At 29.9% G+C, this 18432-nt stretch overlaps 1 protein-coding gene across 1 annotated transcript; it reads right to left on the minus strand.

Moving 5' to 3' along the window:
* Window positions 1-11564: 11564 nt before the first annotated feature.
* Window positions 11565-17321, minus strand: LOC145307047 (uncharacterized). Its single transcript, XM_080149387.1, has 7 exons — window positions 17304-17321; window positions 16897-16974; window positions 15645-15719; window positions 13975-14034; window positions 13682-13716; window positions 11812-11947; window positions 11565-11666 (listed from the first exon to the last, which is right to left on the minus strand). Exons 1-7 carry the CDS (start codon window positions 17319-17321, stop codon window positions 11565-11567), a joined length of 504 nt encoding a protein of 167 aa, XP_080005513.1.
* Between the last annotated feature and the right edge of the window lie 1111 nt (window positions 17322-18432).

Genomic DNA, 18432 nt, shown 5'->3' on the forward strand with positions numbered 1-18432 from the left:
CTCAAGCGTTTTACTAAAGAGAGGCGGACATGGAGGTGCCGGTGTGCTGGTATTCTCTAGGGCCTCTAGAGTGTCAACCAGTGCGAGTGTCCTTATAGGGCGGCGACCAATGGCCACAAATATGCTAGCATTCTCTAGGGCCTCTAGAGTGTCAGCTAGTGCAACTGCTCGTACACGAGGCTCTCAATTGCATTTGTGTCGTGCCTTTCAGTCCCTATCTCTTCAAACGCCTCATAGTCCTAACCTTGCTCTCAAATAGTTTCACAGGTTTTGGAAAGTCCGATTTTGCCATAACTACAATTATTCGATTTTGGTAAAAATACCTGCCTTAGGCGGTTCGGGTACGGTAAGGAAAAAAAAAGAAAAAAAAATTTATGGAGTAAAATTTTTTTTTTCAAGATACAACCGGTAAGTTGCACCATTGTGTGTGCGAATGGGGCGTTTGTCCAAATTTAGGTATGGAGACCGCTCTTCTATGAGTACTACTAAAAACCTACTTTTACTGCAATACACATAGACATTCTCATCGTCGGTTCGTTTGTTTAGAATGCTTAACCCTCTATTCCCACAAGTATAATACGAATTTGGTTGAGCTGGTGGAAGCTCAACAAAAGACCCACGCGAAGTATTATGTTGCTCTAACCTAAGAATAAATGGTTGGTTTTGGTATTCGATCAGAATTATATAAGTATATTAAAAATTAAGGAAGGAAAATGTTTTTATAAAGTGTATTTATATTACAAGTGCATAAGTTAAGTATGAAAATATGTACAGGATAAGTGTTAAAATTATAAGTAGAGTAGGACAGAAAATGTGCCCTAAGTCCCAAGCAGTGAATTGTGCTAAGTGTTAGAGTTCTAACACAAGGCCTAAGCTCAATTCATGCTAAGTACTAAGGGGCCTAAATTTAAACTACAATGCATGCCAAACAACTAAGTCATTACCTTTTAAAGCCAGAAAGAGAAGTTGATGGTAGGGGAGTCAATAAATAACTGAATAAATTTAAGAGGTACATGCTATAACATTAGCTCTGGACCAGGATTTTAGTGTTTGTCTGTACAATTAAATGTCTGTGTGTTAATATGTGACGTAAATCAGGCATGGTTGTAGGCATACATATTTGTACTGATTATTTATATGATTACTTTAACAATAAACATAATATCTTTAATAAACATATACTATTAGCAAATCACATACAGATTACCATGAATAGGCTAGCGTTACCCATATATGGTGTCATATAGGTAGAGATAGGCCTATGAATGCATAAATTGATACAAATAATGCCTTGGGCCTAGCTAAAGTAATTGTGTCTTGCCCCTGATTGTTACTAGATAATTGCAGGGCACGCGTCAATCAAATATTCATAATCTGCTCTATAAAGTGTTGACTTTATATCAAGCATAGATAGATAGTTGTGGATGCGAAGCATTTCTGTAAAAGTCTTATATGTACGTTCAAAGAATTTGAAAATTGAGGATCGCATCTCCATGCATATGCTAAAAAATACTTTTTCGAGGGTCATACTGTATAAAAAATATACTATGACACCAGTAGAATCAAACTGCAGAGCCTAAATTTGAATTAAGTCCCCAATAAACTTTTTTGGGGGGATTTAAAAAATAATTTTTACTGTTGCTGGGGTCCTTTTTGATCAGAGCAAAAGTTCTTTTTTTATTTGGTTAAAATTCATAGCTTTTAGAGTGTTTTGTTTCCTAAATATTGTATTCTGGTATAGAGTAAAATTAGGCCTTTTGATTTCATCTAAATTAATTCATTAAAAAGTTAATTCTTTACAACATATCAATGAATTAACATTATCATGTTTGTTTTCTATCACTTATTTAAAACACATAAAAATTGGCTGTAAAGGGTTAAAATTGTGTAAGATGCTGTAAGATGACAACAAATGTTTATGCAATATAACAAATTTATTTTTGTCACATATACAAATATGATATAATATAAGATTATTCAAACTTATTTTTTTAAATATCTTTTAAAAGTATGTATCTTTTATGTGTATGGTTTTTATTCTTTTCATTTTAATTAAATAAAAATTATTTAACTACATTGGAAATAAGTCACTTTGTGAAAACACTCCTTTTTAAAATGTAAAGAATTGAAATGGAAGAAGACTTGTTATTGGTTCAGACTACAGAATTATATGTTTTATTGTATATGTTAGATTTTTCAATGAAATTAATTGTTTTAGAAAAAAAAATATTTCCGTTGAACAGAGTAATGTTTTTTTATTGTATCAATATAAAGTGAATTATACACGGTGTTTCAGAAAAAACTGCGTTTTCCGTTTTTCTGACACAACCAGAAGGAATTCAGAAAAAACGATTATATGTCCTTATTCTCTGTAAAAAAAGTACATCAAATTTATAACAGGTGTTTTTCATTATCTCTAAAAATACGGCCTCTATGATAGGTACATAGTTTCCAAAAATGCTTTATGTGAAAAATGTTGTGCAAGAAAAATTAAAATAACTCTTCTATTATGTATAAAAAAATCGTAGAATTTCAATATTAATTTAGAAAAAGGTATAAGAAAAGTACCTTAATGAGTTTTAAAGGTGAAATTCTTTTTAGCTCCTCACAAAAGCATTTTTAAGAAACTGCAATTTGTCATTTTTTCACATTTCTTGATTGTGATGCAGTAAAAGAATCTTCTTTAATAATGTAGGTTATAGTAAAAATAAAAAAAACTCTTTTTTATTTGACTAAAAAATCTCTAAAGACAAAAAAGTTATTGAAGTTTGAATTTTTTTTATTAAAGCATTTAATTACAAATTATGGATAAGTCATGAGTTGATATCTTAACCTGTCAATCAAATTAAAGGATAATAGGAATAAATAAGGGGTGGGGATTTACGAACATGAGCAATTTTTAAGGTCATGTTTCTTAAGTAAACAAAAAGAAAAACTGAATATTTGTTTTCAGTGAGGGAATTTTAAATGAAATTTTAGTGTAATTGGTAGAAAATTGTATTGGCCGTATTAAAGGACGCCTGCAAGAAATACCACGCTTTAACTACTGAAAGACTGCCACAAGTAGACCCAATACCCCAAATTTAAAACCTTCAGCTTCAATAACAAAAAAGTTCTAGGCATTTCAAAATAGCATTTCATGTACAATGAAAATTTTGAAAGATTTACAATGCTCATAAAAGAAAAAACAATATTAAATTACGTTGCCTAGACATAAAATTATAACCTTATCTTTGTCAGAAATTTAGATTGCCGGTAACTGATTACATATTTACAATAAAAACACCACATTTCATAGTCAAAATCTATGAAAAAAATTCGATTTAAATTGCATTTGTGAACGAAAATCATAGTGGAAACAAAGTTAAAAACTAAAACAAGCTCAGCTGTGATTGGTTGCTAAGCTGATTCAGCCTTCTGATTGGCTACAGTACAGTATATAAAATGTCATTTTGAAATGCCTAGAACTTTTTTGTTATAGAAGCTGAAGGCTTCAAATTTGGGGTATTGGGTCTACTTGTGGCAGTCTTTCAGCAGTTAAAGCGTGGTATTTCTTGCAGGCTTTCTTTAAGATGTTGTTTTCAAGTGAATAAATTTTTGAAAACCAACCTTAAGGCACAAAATTCTACCAGAAAAAAAGCATCATACGCATCTTTTGAAATATTTATGCTTTAAAATGCGCCGTTATTTTCAGAGATATTAAAAAACACCTGTAACAATTTTGATGCATATTTTTATAGAGAATATTGACATATAATTATTTTTTTTGTACTCCTAAAGGTGGTTTTTCCAAATTTGGAAAACACAGTTTTTTTTTAAACGCCCTGTATAAATTGTTCTAAAAGCAACAATATTACCCCGAGTAAAAAAGACTTTTTGCTCTAGTCAAAATCACCAGAGCAACATTAAAAATTAACCTTTAAATCCCCCCAAAAAAGTTTATTGGGGACTTAATTCAAATTTGGGCTCTGCAGTCTGATTCTATAGGTATCCTAGTATATTTTTGACCATCCATTCAAAAATAGGTTAAAAACAGTTTAAACGCCCATACCCCTGTTCCGTCCAAAAAGTATTATCATCGGATTTGTGTGATTTGGAGAGGTTGTGTGAAAAATGTCGTCTTTGTAGATATTTAAGGTCAAAATAAACTATCAATCAATAAAAGAATAGCAATCAATCAATAAAAGAATTTTTTATATTATATATTTAACAAAGAAAAAAAAACAATTTTGTATCAAAATTAAAATCTAAATAAAACAATATTTAGAGTAAGTCCTGTATGAGACTAGGTGTAAAGATATCAGTTATAAAACTTTGAGTACCAGGTGTAGTTTACAGTGAAATGTTTACTAATGGTTATAAAACTTTGGGTACCAAGTGTAATATACAGTCCAATGTTTACAAATTGTTATAATACTTTGGGTACCCAATATAATTTAAAGTCCAATGTATACTAATGATTATAAAACTTTGGGTATCAAATGTAACTTACAGTCCAATGGTTACTAATGGTTATAAAAGTTTGGGTACCAATTAGTCCTGTTAATATAATTAGCCTTATTCATTACAGATTTATTAATTAAGAGAAAATTGTCTGTAATATGATGCATTTCAGTATGGCTGAGAACCGATTCTAATCTAGCGGATATTTATCGGTTGCGAAGCCATTTTTATCTTGAAATAAAGATAGGAGTCTGAATTTTTTGTGTAGATTCCTTAAACAATTTAGAATCGACGCTCTTTTATGCTTCGTGCTCGATTTTTAACTATAAAACCCTTTAATTATGCAATGTTTGTCCGTAGGTTATTTACATTTAAATTTTGTATCAATTAAATTTCAACAAAATTAACGTTAACTTTTTTTGCAAAAAAAAACACTTAAAATAAAGATAGGAGTCTGAAAATTTTTGTGTAGATTCCTCAAACAAATGAAAATCGCCGCAATTTTATGCTTTGTGCTCGATTTTTAACTTTAAAATCCTTTAATTATGTGATGTTTGTCCGTAGGTACTAAATGACACTAAAAATATCTCCTCAAATCACGATCCCCCTTTAAATGGCCCTAACTCGGTAGTTTTTCATCGTAAATCAATGAAATTTTAAACATAGTTAGTTTAAGTAGTTCCTAGTACACACAAAAAATATTATTAATATCAAAGCAATACGAAAAAAGTTATCGGTTTCGTAAAAAAGGCACTAAAAACGATAAGAAAACAGCATTATAAACTCTCTCAAAACTTATTTTTATCTGTACCTATTAAATTAGCTTAAAAATAGCGTTAAATTTGACGATTTTAACGTTAAAACAACGTAGCCATTACATTACTTTAAAAGTATAGTCAAAAAAATGTTAAAAATTACGTTTTTTATTCACCTATTGGTCTGTATTAATTCTCTATCTAGGGACTTACATCTATTGGGAGTAAAATCAAGAAAAAGTTAAAATATCTGTTTAGTTTAAAAATCCACACATAGATGTCTCCAAGTTTTAAGGAAACTTAGACTTGTCAAATAACAATATGACTATACAGGCATTAAAAACACATAACAAACACTTATAAACAAAGGCCAAACTATTTTATCCTATACTTTTATCATTTTAATCATCTTTTATATGTGATCAGAGCCTCCTGCTACTTCTATCTAGTCCTTAACAAGGTATTAACCACTCCTAGCCAACCCTTTCCCCTCTTTGAAATAGATTTGGGGTTAAAGATGAATATTAGTCGATAGGAAATTCGCGCGATGAAGGACCTCCAAGGACACCTCCCAATGAAAGGGTAAATATTGATAGGGTCCATTTTGACCCCCCTCTATATATGACCCCCCCATATGTGTCGGTTTTGACACCTAGTAAATGTCAAAACGGACACACCCCCCCCTGTATGTGTTGGTTTTGACAATTACTGGGTGTCAAAACCGACACATATGGGGGGGGGGTCAATATAGAGGGGGGTGTCCGTTTTGACATATATCAGATGTCCAAAATGATGCATACGGGGGGATATCCATTTTGACACTTACCGGGTGTCAAAATTGAAGATACCCCCAGGGGGGGGGTTTAATTTATGGGTCATCTCAAAAAACGCCTATCTCAAAAAACGCCCATCTCAGAAAACGCCTATCTCAAAAAACGCCCATCTCAGAAAACGCCTATCTCAAAAAACGCCTTTTTCATAAAATGCCCACTACATTTTTTAAAAATAAAGCCTAATTTATAACTAGTAATGTTAAAATACTTGTCATTCATGATCTCTTATCTAAAACACAAATAAACAGTTACCAAATCAACCAGTTTATAAACTATGTACAAAGATGGATAAAATGGTAAACTAAAGAGTAGCTGCTATATTAAGAGAATAGGGATAGTTTAAATAAATGAAAAATGGGGGATGGAAGATATATGAAAATGTTAAATTGCTTTATAATTTATTAAAAATTATCAAGCTCAATAAATATTTTTATTTTGAGCAACAGCTGTATAATTCTGATAATTTTAAAGCATATTATGCTCAATAAATATTTTGTATATTATTTGTGTATGTTAATAATTACATAACATGAATCTAAAATTTCTTTTAAGCATAATAAAAACAAGAACAAAATTTTGTGTTTTCCAAACAATATTTATCCCTTCCTTACACCCTACCCAAAGGGGACTATCAATAAACAAGACCAAGTAATTCCAGCATTGATCCAAAGTATTTTTAAAAGCGAAGCTTTTCTATAATTAGGGTCGGTCCGTACGTCCATCCGTACGTCCGTCCGTCCGAGATAGATAGCTTTTATTCGTTAATTTAGGCATGTTAGAATTGTCCTATTGATTTCAAACTTTGCATGGTGATTCCTGTAGTAGTTAGGTATAATTTAGAAAGTGTAGCAACTCTATAATCATTACCAGAATGTCTGTACGTCCATTTTAAACATGTTGATTTTTCTACCTTTTTAACAACAAATTTTTATGTTATCTAATTATCCGTTTGATCTGATTTTTGGTATATTGATTCCTGGGACAACAAAGAACAATTTTATAAGCGTAGCAACTCTATAATCAAGTCCTAAAATGTAAGTATGTCCATAAACATTATCCTGTATCAAGCAGTTTTACAAAAAATTTACTTACACTTTTGCTTCAACTCTTATACTTTTGTAATCTGATTATTCAGTTCAGACACTATACAAGTGTTAATGTGTGTTTGTCCTACCGTTTCAGTGCTTTGCTTTTATGGATGTTGTCATCCTTGTTTTAGTGAATATACTAGGTTTATGTTTGATATTTGGTTTGTTGACTAAAAAGTTAGGATTCACCATAGTTGTATATGAAAAAAACTTTGAAATGTAAAGCATATTCTAAAGCAATATCATCAAATGCTTTGTTGAGTTCAAAGGACAAAATAAAAAAACGTGGTAGAAAAGCATCAAATGCTGTAAATTGCAAAAGTACATTAATTAAACTGTTTACAATGAATATGTTTATGAATATCTCTTAACAAATTTACTAGGTTTAGTCATATTTACAACATATCAACCTGATATTCTGTAATTCAAGATATTAGGTCAAGAAATAAAGAAAATAAATTAGGAGAAGTTTTTTATAGAGCTCATAGTTGTTCATCTTATTGTAATAACTGAAAAGTAAACTGGGTTGTTTGCAGTAGATATATAAAATAAAGAGACTTAAAACATGAATAAACTAGGTAAAAGTTTTTGTTATTCAATTGTGATCAATTTTCAAAAAGCAAACCTTTAGTATGTCGTTGCTTAAAATGCTTTAAAAATTAAAAAGTGCCTAAGAAATGTACAAGAGTGACATTATACTTTAGGTATAGATATTTCAATAAGAAGATTTATAATGTACATATTGTACAATATTCTCAATACCTTCTTAGACTGACATGTTTCATTACAAGATAATTTTAAAAATGTAGTAGGCATTTTATGAAAAAAGCGTTTTTTGAGATAGGCGTTTTCTGAGATGGGCGTTTTTTGAGATAGGCGTTTTCTGAGATGGGCGTTTTTTGAGATAGGCGTTTTCTGAGATAGGCGTTTTTTGAGTATAGCCTAATTTATATGATACCGGGTATCTCCACTCTTAAAGTAGGATTATCCCAAAGAATCATAATCATCTTTTACTGTATTGTAATTCTATTTGTGTTTACAAGATGAGTTTCATTTCCCCCTTCTCTTAATTAAGTGTCAAAATAAATTTTTCTTCTTTGATCCATTTATTTGAAAACCTTAGAAAACAAAGGACTAATGGTTTGTCATTTCTGTAAGTGTCTTTTTAATTACTGACTGACAATATGATTATTGATGCATATATTTAACACACTAAAAAGGGATAGAAGTAAATAAGTGATAATAATATTTTAAGGTAAAGTGATCATACCTTGCAATAATATCTACTGAGCTCCTAACCATTAGTACAAAATTGTCAAATATCCTTTGCTCTTTCTGAGTCACATTTATCTTGAAGCTGCTGAGGCCCCAGAGAAGTGATGATATGGATGTGGTGATGCTGATGATATCCAGGATATAACTGCTGTCATCCTGGAATTCATAAGTGCCAGGAGTTGTTAGGAAAACATTGAACAAAACTATTCCAGTTTGAAGAAAGAGTTGCATTGTTGATTCAATGCATACTTCATACATCTAAAATGAAAAAGATTATATTTATACTATATTATATTCAATAACAAATTTAAATTAAAAGACAATTTATTTTCTTAACCTTTATAATTAATAAGCTATGTCTGTCTCTATCAGAATTTTATTTTGGTATGGGAGGAGATTAAAATTGTAACTCCTATTTTATCTAAAATTAAAGCTCAAAGTCTAAAATTTTCTGATTATGGCATAATATTTTAACAGTAGTAAGGTTTTTTCTAAGGCTTATTTTTGTATTTGAAGATTCCAAGTGTGACAACTATGCATCATAATTTTTGTATGCATGCTTGTTATCATTATTTTATCTGTTTAGTCTTTCTATATTTTTTTATATAGGAGTTTTATTGCTTACATAAATATTAAACATCTAAGCATTTTCTAGTTTATTATGTATATAGATATTTATTTTACTGATGAGTTATTATATATAAATAAAATCTCCACACTTAATGCTTTTTGAAGATATTTAACTTTTTTGTACTGAAAAGAGTTACCTTTTCTGATTGGTATTTTTTCTTTTGATCAACATTCTGTGGATTCAAAAAACATTGAAATCCCTAAATAGATATAATTTTTTTTAAAGATTTGTTACACACATTGTTAGACTATACTGTTGTTTAAAATAAAACATGGAACATGAAGTAATATCTAGATTTTTTGCATCCTGTTTTAATCATGTTTTTTTTTATTAGCCTTACAGTATATTGCAAAAAAGAAAAAGAACATATTTTTATTTCAAAAAGACTTCAGTACTTCAATTTTATGCATATTACACAGAAAATTTTGATCCATTATATATATTTATCCAATACAGGGTAGTCAGAAAAAAAACTGAGTTTTTCAACTTTCAGAAACAACCAGAAGGGATACAGAAAAAATAATTATATGTCCTTGTTCTCTGTACAAAAGCACATCAAACTTGTAAAATGTGTTTTTCATTATCTCTAAAAATGCAGCCCTTATGATAGGTGTATGGTGTCAAAAAATGCCTTGTGTGAAAAATGTTGATCAATAAAAATTAAAATAACCCATCTATTTTGTATAAAAAAATTTAAAAATTTCAATATTTATTTAGAAAAGGTCTAAGAAAAGTACTTTAATGAGTTTTAAAGGTGAAGTGCTTTTTGGCTCCTCACAAAAGAATTTTTAGAATACTGCAATTTGTCATTTTTCATATTTCTTGATTGTGATTGGGGTTTAAAAGAATCTTTAATAATAACGTAGCTTATAGGAAAAAGAAAAAAAAACCTTTTTATTTGACAAAAAAATCTCTTAAGATAAAAAAGTTATCAAGGTTTGAATTTTTAAAATAAAAATGCCTTTTAGAAACCCTACCCTATTTAAATGAAGTTATTATAATGGATTATAACACACAAGTATAATTTGTCAAAAGGGGATGGAGATTTTAGAGATTAAATCCAGTCTTGCACCAAATATAGAGAAAATTCAGTGGGAGGGGGGAGGAATTTAGGTAACAAGATGAAATATTTCTGGTCATGAGCTGGTTTTCCAATCATGGGGTATTAAATCTTAACAATAGATTACAACAAAAAGTTTGATTTATAATGTGATAATTTAATTTAAATAAATTGTATTTTTAAGATGTTAATATTTACAATAAAAATTTTAATAATCAAAAAATATGTTTGTTTATCTTTTTAAATGGTAAACATTTTTTTTTATAAATAAATCTACCTAAAAAGTACAAAATAATGGCCGAAAAAGTCATCACACACACTTTTTGAAAGCGCCATTGTTTTCAGAGATATTCAAAAACACATTTTCTAAGTTTAATGTATATTTTATAGAGAACAAGAACCTATAATTATTTTTTCCATATTCCTACTGGTCTTATCAGAAAATCGGAAAACACAGTTTTTTCTGATTCATGCTGTATAATTTTAAAACACATATATTTTAATAAAAAACTTCAAACACCTTTTTTTATATGAACAGCTAATAATTCTTAATAAATATAACAATTCTTAATATTAAAATTTGGAATAAAAAATTTTATTTGTATTTGTGCAAGGAAAAGGGAATCAATCTTGTTTTCACTAATACTGTTGGTTATCTAAGAAAACCAAAAAATATATAATTCTGAAAGCAATGAATTTGCAAACACTTTTTGGAATTTTTTTTGGATTAATTGCATGTAGTATTTTTAATAATACATTAATTGTAGTCATGCAAAATAATAATTTTCAAGTATAATAAATTTAAATTTTTCTCATTCATATATACCTTGTACAACATCACAGGCTGATAGCCAAATGCCAATAACAAGCTTGTGAAACTCCTTTTTTTCTTCGACACAAGATCAAACATATATGCAATGCTGGGTAGGACTAGTATGGCAACTAAAAAAAGAAATAAGTAAGTAATAACAATAATTTCAAAATTTTAATAAAGTAAAATAAATTTTGTAGATAAAAAACGATAAGAACCTGATACAATAAACCCAACTGAATTCATCTGCTCTTTTCCAAACTTTGTATATTTGTATGTGTAGGTGGCAACTTCTGTTTGTCAAGTAAACAAATTATACAATTGTTTTTTTTAATATTGTCTCTGGCAATATAAAAGATGAGGGAAGTAAAAAAATTCTTATTATTAATAGGTTAGATATAATTAGGTTAAATATTAAATAATATTTCCATTTGGCATTTATTATGTAGCATATTTAAGCATAAAACATTAATGTAGAACTGCTATAAGCTGGTTTTGTTTTATTTTACAACTTATTTCACATATCTTAGGTGTTTTTGGTTTGATTTCTAAGGGGATTTTCAGGCAAGAGATAAAAGAGCCTCTAATGAAATTATTTTTACTAATTCATTATTTGATGACAAAATAGTTTAACCCACTCTGAGAATGGACTAATGGACCAACATAAGTTATAGAAACTGAGTTACAAAAAAATTATAAATTTGGCTGAAATATGAAAAAATTATAATTTGATTGTTTCCTGTCTGCTGAGTATACTCTACATATTCATTCTAAAACAAAAAAGATATTTCAATATTGCAATTTCAAATATTTACATATATATAATGTTTTTTTGTTTAGATTTAGATTTAGCAGGTACACATCTTTAGATAATATTTCATTTCATCATGATATAATTTTATCAAAAGATTTTACCCACTCAAAACTAGCATTCATCCAGTACTTGGTGGTAATCATGAGGTCATTTGTGAAATCCCAGGCAGGCAAACATACATCAAGAAGCAAGAACATCAAATTTGCCCCAGTCAACAATTGCCATAGCTTCAGAAAACTAAAATTATTTACAAAGATTTCTTTTCCTGTAGTATAATAAGTTAAGCCCACTAACAAAATTAATAAAAACTTCTTGACAATAATAAATTAAATTGTTGTTAACCTATCTTACATATTTAACCCTTTACAGCCAATTTTTTTTAAATGGGTAATAGAACATAAACATGTTTATGGTAATACATTGATGTATATATAAATAATTAATTTTTTAATGAATTTTGATAGATGAAATCAAAAGAAATTTTACTCTATGCTAGAATACAATATTTATAATTCTAAACACTCTTAAAGCTAAAAATTTTACCCCAAAATGAAAAAAAAACTTCTGGTCTTTAAAAACTTTCTCAGTCCATAGTAAATATACACTTTAAAATCCCCCAAAATAGTGATTTTGAGGCCTATACGTATTTTTAGCTCTTCAGTATGATTCTACTGGTGTCATAGTTTATTTATGATATAGCTTTTTAAAAAAAGGTTAAAAACAGTTTCAGTAGCAATACCAAAAAAAATAATTTCTTAGCAGCTGTTTAAAATTACAAGCTAAACATTCAGAGAAAATTTTAAAAAGATTCAAATAAGAAGGAGATAAAAAGATTTAAAAAGAAAGCAAAATTAAAGAATAGTTTTGACAACAATGTTTTAATGAAAAAAACTCATTTTGTGAAATCATAATATCATTGAATAAATTTGAATGTTTTTCTGCATAACATGGAAAAACTTAACCCTTACAGATTGGGCCCCTATTCCCACCTTAATAGATTGGGGGGGGGGGGGTCATATTGACCCCCCCCCCCTCTATCTCGGCTTCTGTTACAGATAAAGACGTAAAATTTTTTTTCTGGTGGTTCATGTGTACATTTAGTGAAAATTACTTTTTCTAGTCATAGCGGTCAGGCTGCTCCTAGCTAAATTTTAAAACAGCTGTAGAGCGGCCAATTATGCAGCTAGGATGACCAAATTTTAGGACGAACTTTGATTTTTCATAACAAAAAGATTACATTTTCTGATCATCGCTAAAAAACGGCAAATAACGGAAACCGCCATTTTTGGCGGTTACGGCGGTAAAACGGCAGTTGGCGGCGCAAATTAATATTTTTATCTGTTTATTATTGCTCAAAAAAAATTTTATAGGTCTCTAGCTGTAATAGAAGCCACAATATTCAAGATATATGTCTGTAGTAAAAGCCGGACAAAAATTGGTCATAAAGTCGGCCAGGGTGCAATCAAACGGTCATAACACCACTTTGATAAGGTCATTAATATCTCAGTATTCACCAAAAAAATTTTAGGTTTCTACCTTATATACAAAGTCATAATATAGAAATTAAGATTTATTTAGAATTTTTTTTTAATTTTGGTGCTACCCAACCGACTTTGACCGGACACCACGACCGACACAGACCAGATATCCTAATAAAATCAACTCTTGCCGACGTATAATTACTAAACTTAAAAAGTCATGAAGTCACAACTCTCTATCTTACCTACAAAAAAAATGACATTGAAAAAATAGAGGGGGGGGGGTCAATATGACCCCCCCCCCCTGATCTGTAAGGGTTAAGAAAAAGTAAATAACAATAAAAAGATTCATGTTTATAACAAAGTTAGGAAAATAGAATTTAATTTAGTCCTTTTATATAAACTCATAAATAGTAAATACATTACTGAAGTACAGATAGAAACAACCCAAAATTACAAAAACAATTCTTGTTTTGTTTTTATAAATGCTTACCATGGACATCTTTTTGTGAGGAATCCTTCCTTAGCCTAAAATAATTATAAACAATGAGGGAAATAATTGTAATAAAGATTTATACTTTTATTGATTGCATGCATGCAAACCTTTTCTTTAGGAATAGATTGCAGTCATTTTAAGAAATTTTAAAGAAAAAATGTGATTTTTTTGTATCAAGCAAAGCAAATAATATTAGCTTTTAGGTTGCTAAATAATTTAAAAGCATTTTTACATGGAGTATAAAAAGTATTAATTTTTAGGATATGTTAGGGAACAAAAAAAATATTTACCATATCAACATCATTACCATCTTCAGTTCTACAATCTGAGCTGCTAGATTTTTCATCTTTCTAAAATGTGAACATTATAACTATATAAGCCAAAAATCAAGTTTTCTCAAGATTTACACTTTCTCTACATTAAAGGAAGCCTGCAAGAAATACACAGATCTAACTGCTCAAAGACTGCCACAAGTAGACACAGTGCCATAAATTTGAAGTCTTTAGCTTAAATAACAAAAAAAGTTATAGGCATTTCAAGATGAAATTTTAAGTGTATGTAAATCTTGAAAGTTTTCAATTGCTCTTTGTCGATATTTCAATGTTAAATTATGCTGCCTAGAACCAAAATCAAAAGCTTATTTTCAACAGAAAGTTAGGTTGCCTGTAACTAAATACATAATTCAATGAAATACCCATTTTCATAGTAAATTTAAAATTTCTATCATGAGCAATGGAAAACTTTAAAACTTTTCACATAACTAAAAAGTCACGATCATGGAAAGAAAACAAAGTCATTCCTAATTAGAACAGAAGTCACTGGAAATTGGTCTAAGGAAGGCTACTTATGTCCTTCATCTAACAAAATCTAACTTAAGGGAGGTGACTTATGTCCTTTGTCTGACAAATTCTTACATTAGGCTGCTTTTCATCTTGCAAAACTTAGCTTTTCTGTCCTTCACATAGCAAATTCTTGCAAAACATAGCATTTCTGTCCTTTTCATACCAAATTCTTGCAAAACATTGCAAATTCTTGGGAAGTAGGTGGAGGACTTAGCATTTTATGCAGACTAAAATCCCAAGAATTCAATGTCACTTTTTCTAAAAATCATCATAGCTGGCCTCTTTTCACATAACTAAAAAGTCATGATCATGGAAAGAAAACAAAGTCACTCCTAATTAGAACAGAAGTCACATATGATGGACTGAAAAGGGCCTAACTGCAATTGAATAATTGATAATCTGGATGTACTATGTAAACACTCTTGTTATGTGTGCTCTGATTAAGTTCTCATATCCTGTTAGATAGAAGTTCAAACAGTACATTTAACTCTGCATAATTGATAATCTGGATGTACTATGTAAAAACTCTTGTTATGTGTGTTCTGATTTAGTTCTGATCTCCTGTTAGAAAAAGGTCAGAAAAATCCATGTTTTCCAAGAATTTGCTATGTTTTGCAAGAATTTGCTATGTGAAGGACAGAAATGCTATGTTTTGCAAGAATTTGCTATGTGAAGGACAGATAAACTATTTTATGCAAGATTTTGCTATGTGAAGGACCAAAAAGCTAGGTTTTGTGTGATGAAGGGAGGCTACTTATGTCCTCCAACTTGCAAAATCTAAGTTAAGGGAGACAAGTTATGCCCTTCATCTAACAAATTCTTCCAATTAAGGAATGACTTTGTTTTCTTTCCATGATCCAAAAGTCGTTTTGATCATGCCTATAACTTTTTAGTTATTGAAGCTGAAGGCTTAAAATTTTGGCTATTGGGTCTACTTGTGACAATCTATCAGCAATTAGTTTGGTGTATTTCTTACAGGCTTCCTTTAAGCATGTTTTTGTATAAAACACAAATCTGTTTTTCATCCAAAAACATGGTTGATGTACAAATGTTAAATAAAAACATTTTTAAGTTTCAATAAATGAAATTAAATCTTTATCTATTATAGATAATAATACCTTTAAAAATGTAACTTGCTCCTCTGCAGTACTGAATGCTGCAGAAACATTGTTTATTTCACCATGGTTCTCCAACTAATAACAGATCAAGTTAAATAAAATATGAAATATTTGGCAAATCAAAAAGACTGTGCTTGCTGAGCACTATGATAGAAGCCCACATTACCTTATTAGAGCGGGATTCTCATTTTTAAGTGATCATAAAGAGCATCCACCCCGTGTAGAGGGATGTGATACTGGATATAAGGTTGTTATTTTTTGGGGGGTGGGACACCCTCAACCCTTCCATCCCCAAAACAATAGCTTAAAACGACAGTACCAATAGATATATTATCTGAAAAGTAAAACCTAATTGGTTCTGCAATTACTTTTGGATTACATAAGAAATGGGAAACACATTTTTAATTTTTAAAATTTTTTTGGGAGGGTTGGGGGTGTCCAACCTTCTAATAAAATAGCTTAAAACCCCCACAGAACCAGTAGGTATATTCCAAAATAATAGAGCCCAATCAGTTCAGAGGTTACCAAGATCTTAAGTTCCAGTCGGACAGACAAACATCAAGCTACTTTGTATTATTGATGTCCTGCATCTGACATAGCAGCAGTAGGAACCATCTTTAGCGCAGTGTTAGTCCAAGACCTGAACCTATTAGCTATCAGACTAAGAGTGGATGCCCAATATTTTAAGCCACGATTGAAGCATCAATTTATGTTAATTTTTTTGGCCAAGGTGCAAAGGAACACTTTTATATCCGCTTTTTAACACACCAAATCCATTTAATAAAGTAAAAGGATGTTTTTTATTCTGTTTTCTCTTTAAATCTAAAATAAAAAAAAATAGGTTATCAAATTTAACTCCCCCCTCCGCAAGTGCCCCTAGAGGCCTCTAGTGTATATTTATAAAGAAAAAAACGTGAACTGGCTGATGGCAGAAGCCCAAAGGAGATCAATGGTATACAGAACCAAAGCCCATAGACCCTTTTCCAATCCATACTGTAGCTTCATAGTTATTGTTCGAATTAGAACATGCCATTTTTTTAGATTCTGTAAACTTTTACTCCAAGATTTTTTGATTTACTAACTAAACTCTAAAGCACACAAAAAGGCTTTTTAAACCTAACCTAACTATAAAGGGAAGTAAATAAAAATATTTTTTTTATAAAGTTGAACCTTCACCCTCCATTCTTTATATGTTAGTAACATAAATATGTTATTTTTGTCATTTTTTTAAACTTAAAAAATCAGAACTTACATCTTCCACATAAACAGAGTTTCTTTCAACAGTTTCAATTTCATGTCCAATATCTTCAGTGTTTGATTCTTTTCTTTCCTATAAAATGAAAAACATAAGGGAATGCTATAAAATGATTTTAAAATGTTTAAGAAACCTTTAACACAAATTTCTATCTTAAAGGTTGTGTATAAAAATGCATCTGTTTTATAACAAAACACAAATTGTAGTTAATAGTAAAAAGGTGTGTTAATGGTAGAAAAATACAACGCTTACTGTTAAAACGGCATTGCAACAAAAGATCTAATTACATAATGTCTAATTTACAAAAGGTCTTATGCTACATAAAGTATAATTTAGAAAAGGTCTTCTGCTACAAAAGGTCTTATGCTATAAACGGTCTAATGTTAAAAAAGTTCTCATGCTACAAAATACCCTCTCAGCATTTACATAGGTGGGTTAGGTTAGGTTATATGGCTTGTGGATCAAGCTTGCGGCTAGACAGGAAAGTGGGCCTAGACAGGCCGGTGGGCAAAGAGCTGCATAAGGTGTGAAGATGACTAATTGAAAATTAGTGGGTCTTAGTGGTTGGGATATTTTTTAGATTTTAGATTTATTTTTTAATTCTTATGTGTTCTTTAGTAAATGTTAAAGGGTGTGCAAAAAAATGCGGAACTTTTTAAAATTCAAACTGCTCAGCGTGTGTGAATAGTAGAAAAATGCTATGTATATTGTTAGAACCGTCATAAGCTCTATTTTTTGGAAATATAAGTACAATTTTTGTGCTATTTTTAATTTAGGAGCTGTATTGATAAATGCGAGAAAAGTGGAAAAATTTAATCTTTAATGATTTAATTCAAGTTTTAATTCAGTGGGGACATTCTACCACGTAGCACAGGAATTGTTTTTATTATTCCAAAAAATAGACTTCATAGCGGTTCTAATGGTATGCATAACGTTTTTCTACTATTAACACAAGCTGAGGAATTAGAATTTTAAAAATGTATTGTACGTATGTTCATTTGCATACCCTTTAATTTAATCTTTAATGATTTACTCACAAGTCAAGTTTTAAGCCAGTTGGGACATTTTACCACATAGCTCCTAAACTATTCGTAGCATACGAATCATTTTTATATTTCCAAAAAAAAAACTTCATAACGGTTCTAATGGTATGCATAACGTTTTTCTACTATTAACACAAGCACCGCAATCTAAATTTTAAAAAGGTCCGCATTTTTTTTTGGCACACCCTTTAAGAGGCTAAATTGTAACGAGGGTATTAACATTAGACCTTTTGTAGGGTTATTTCTTTTGTAGGGTTAGATCTAATGTAGTTTTATGCCTTTTGCAGCCTTGCAGGGTTGGATCTTTTGTAAATTAAATCTTTTGTAGGGTTAGATCTTTAGGTTAGGGTTAGGAGGAAAAAGAAAAGATTTGGTCGTCTATTTTACCAAGTGTTGCCCCAAACGACAGCTAAAAATCAATTATAGGTTTTGGGAATTTTTTTTGAATTAATTTCATTGTTTGTATAAGCTGATAAAAATGTATTGTATA

The sequence above is a fragment of the Acartia tonsa genome, chromosome 15, assembly GCF_053477335.1.
Source record: "Acartia tonsa isolate MP-2025a chromosome 15, ASM5347733v1, whole genome shotgun sequence".
NCBI classification, from domain to species: Eukaryota; Metazoa; Arthropoda; class Copepoda; order Calanoida; family Acartiidae; genus Acartia; species Acartia tonsa.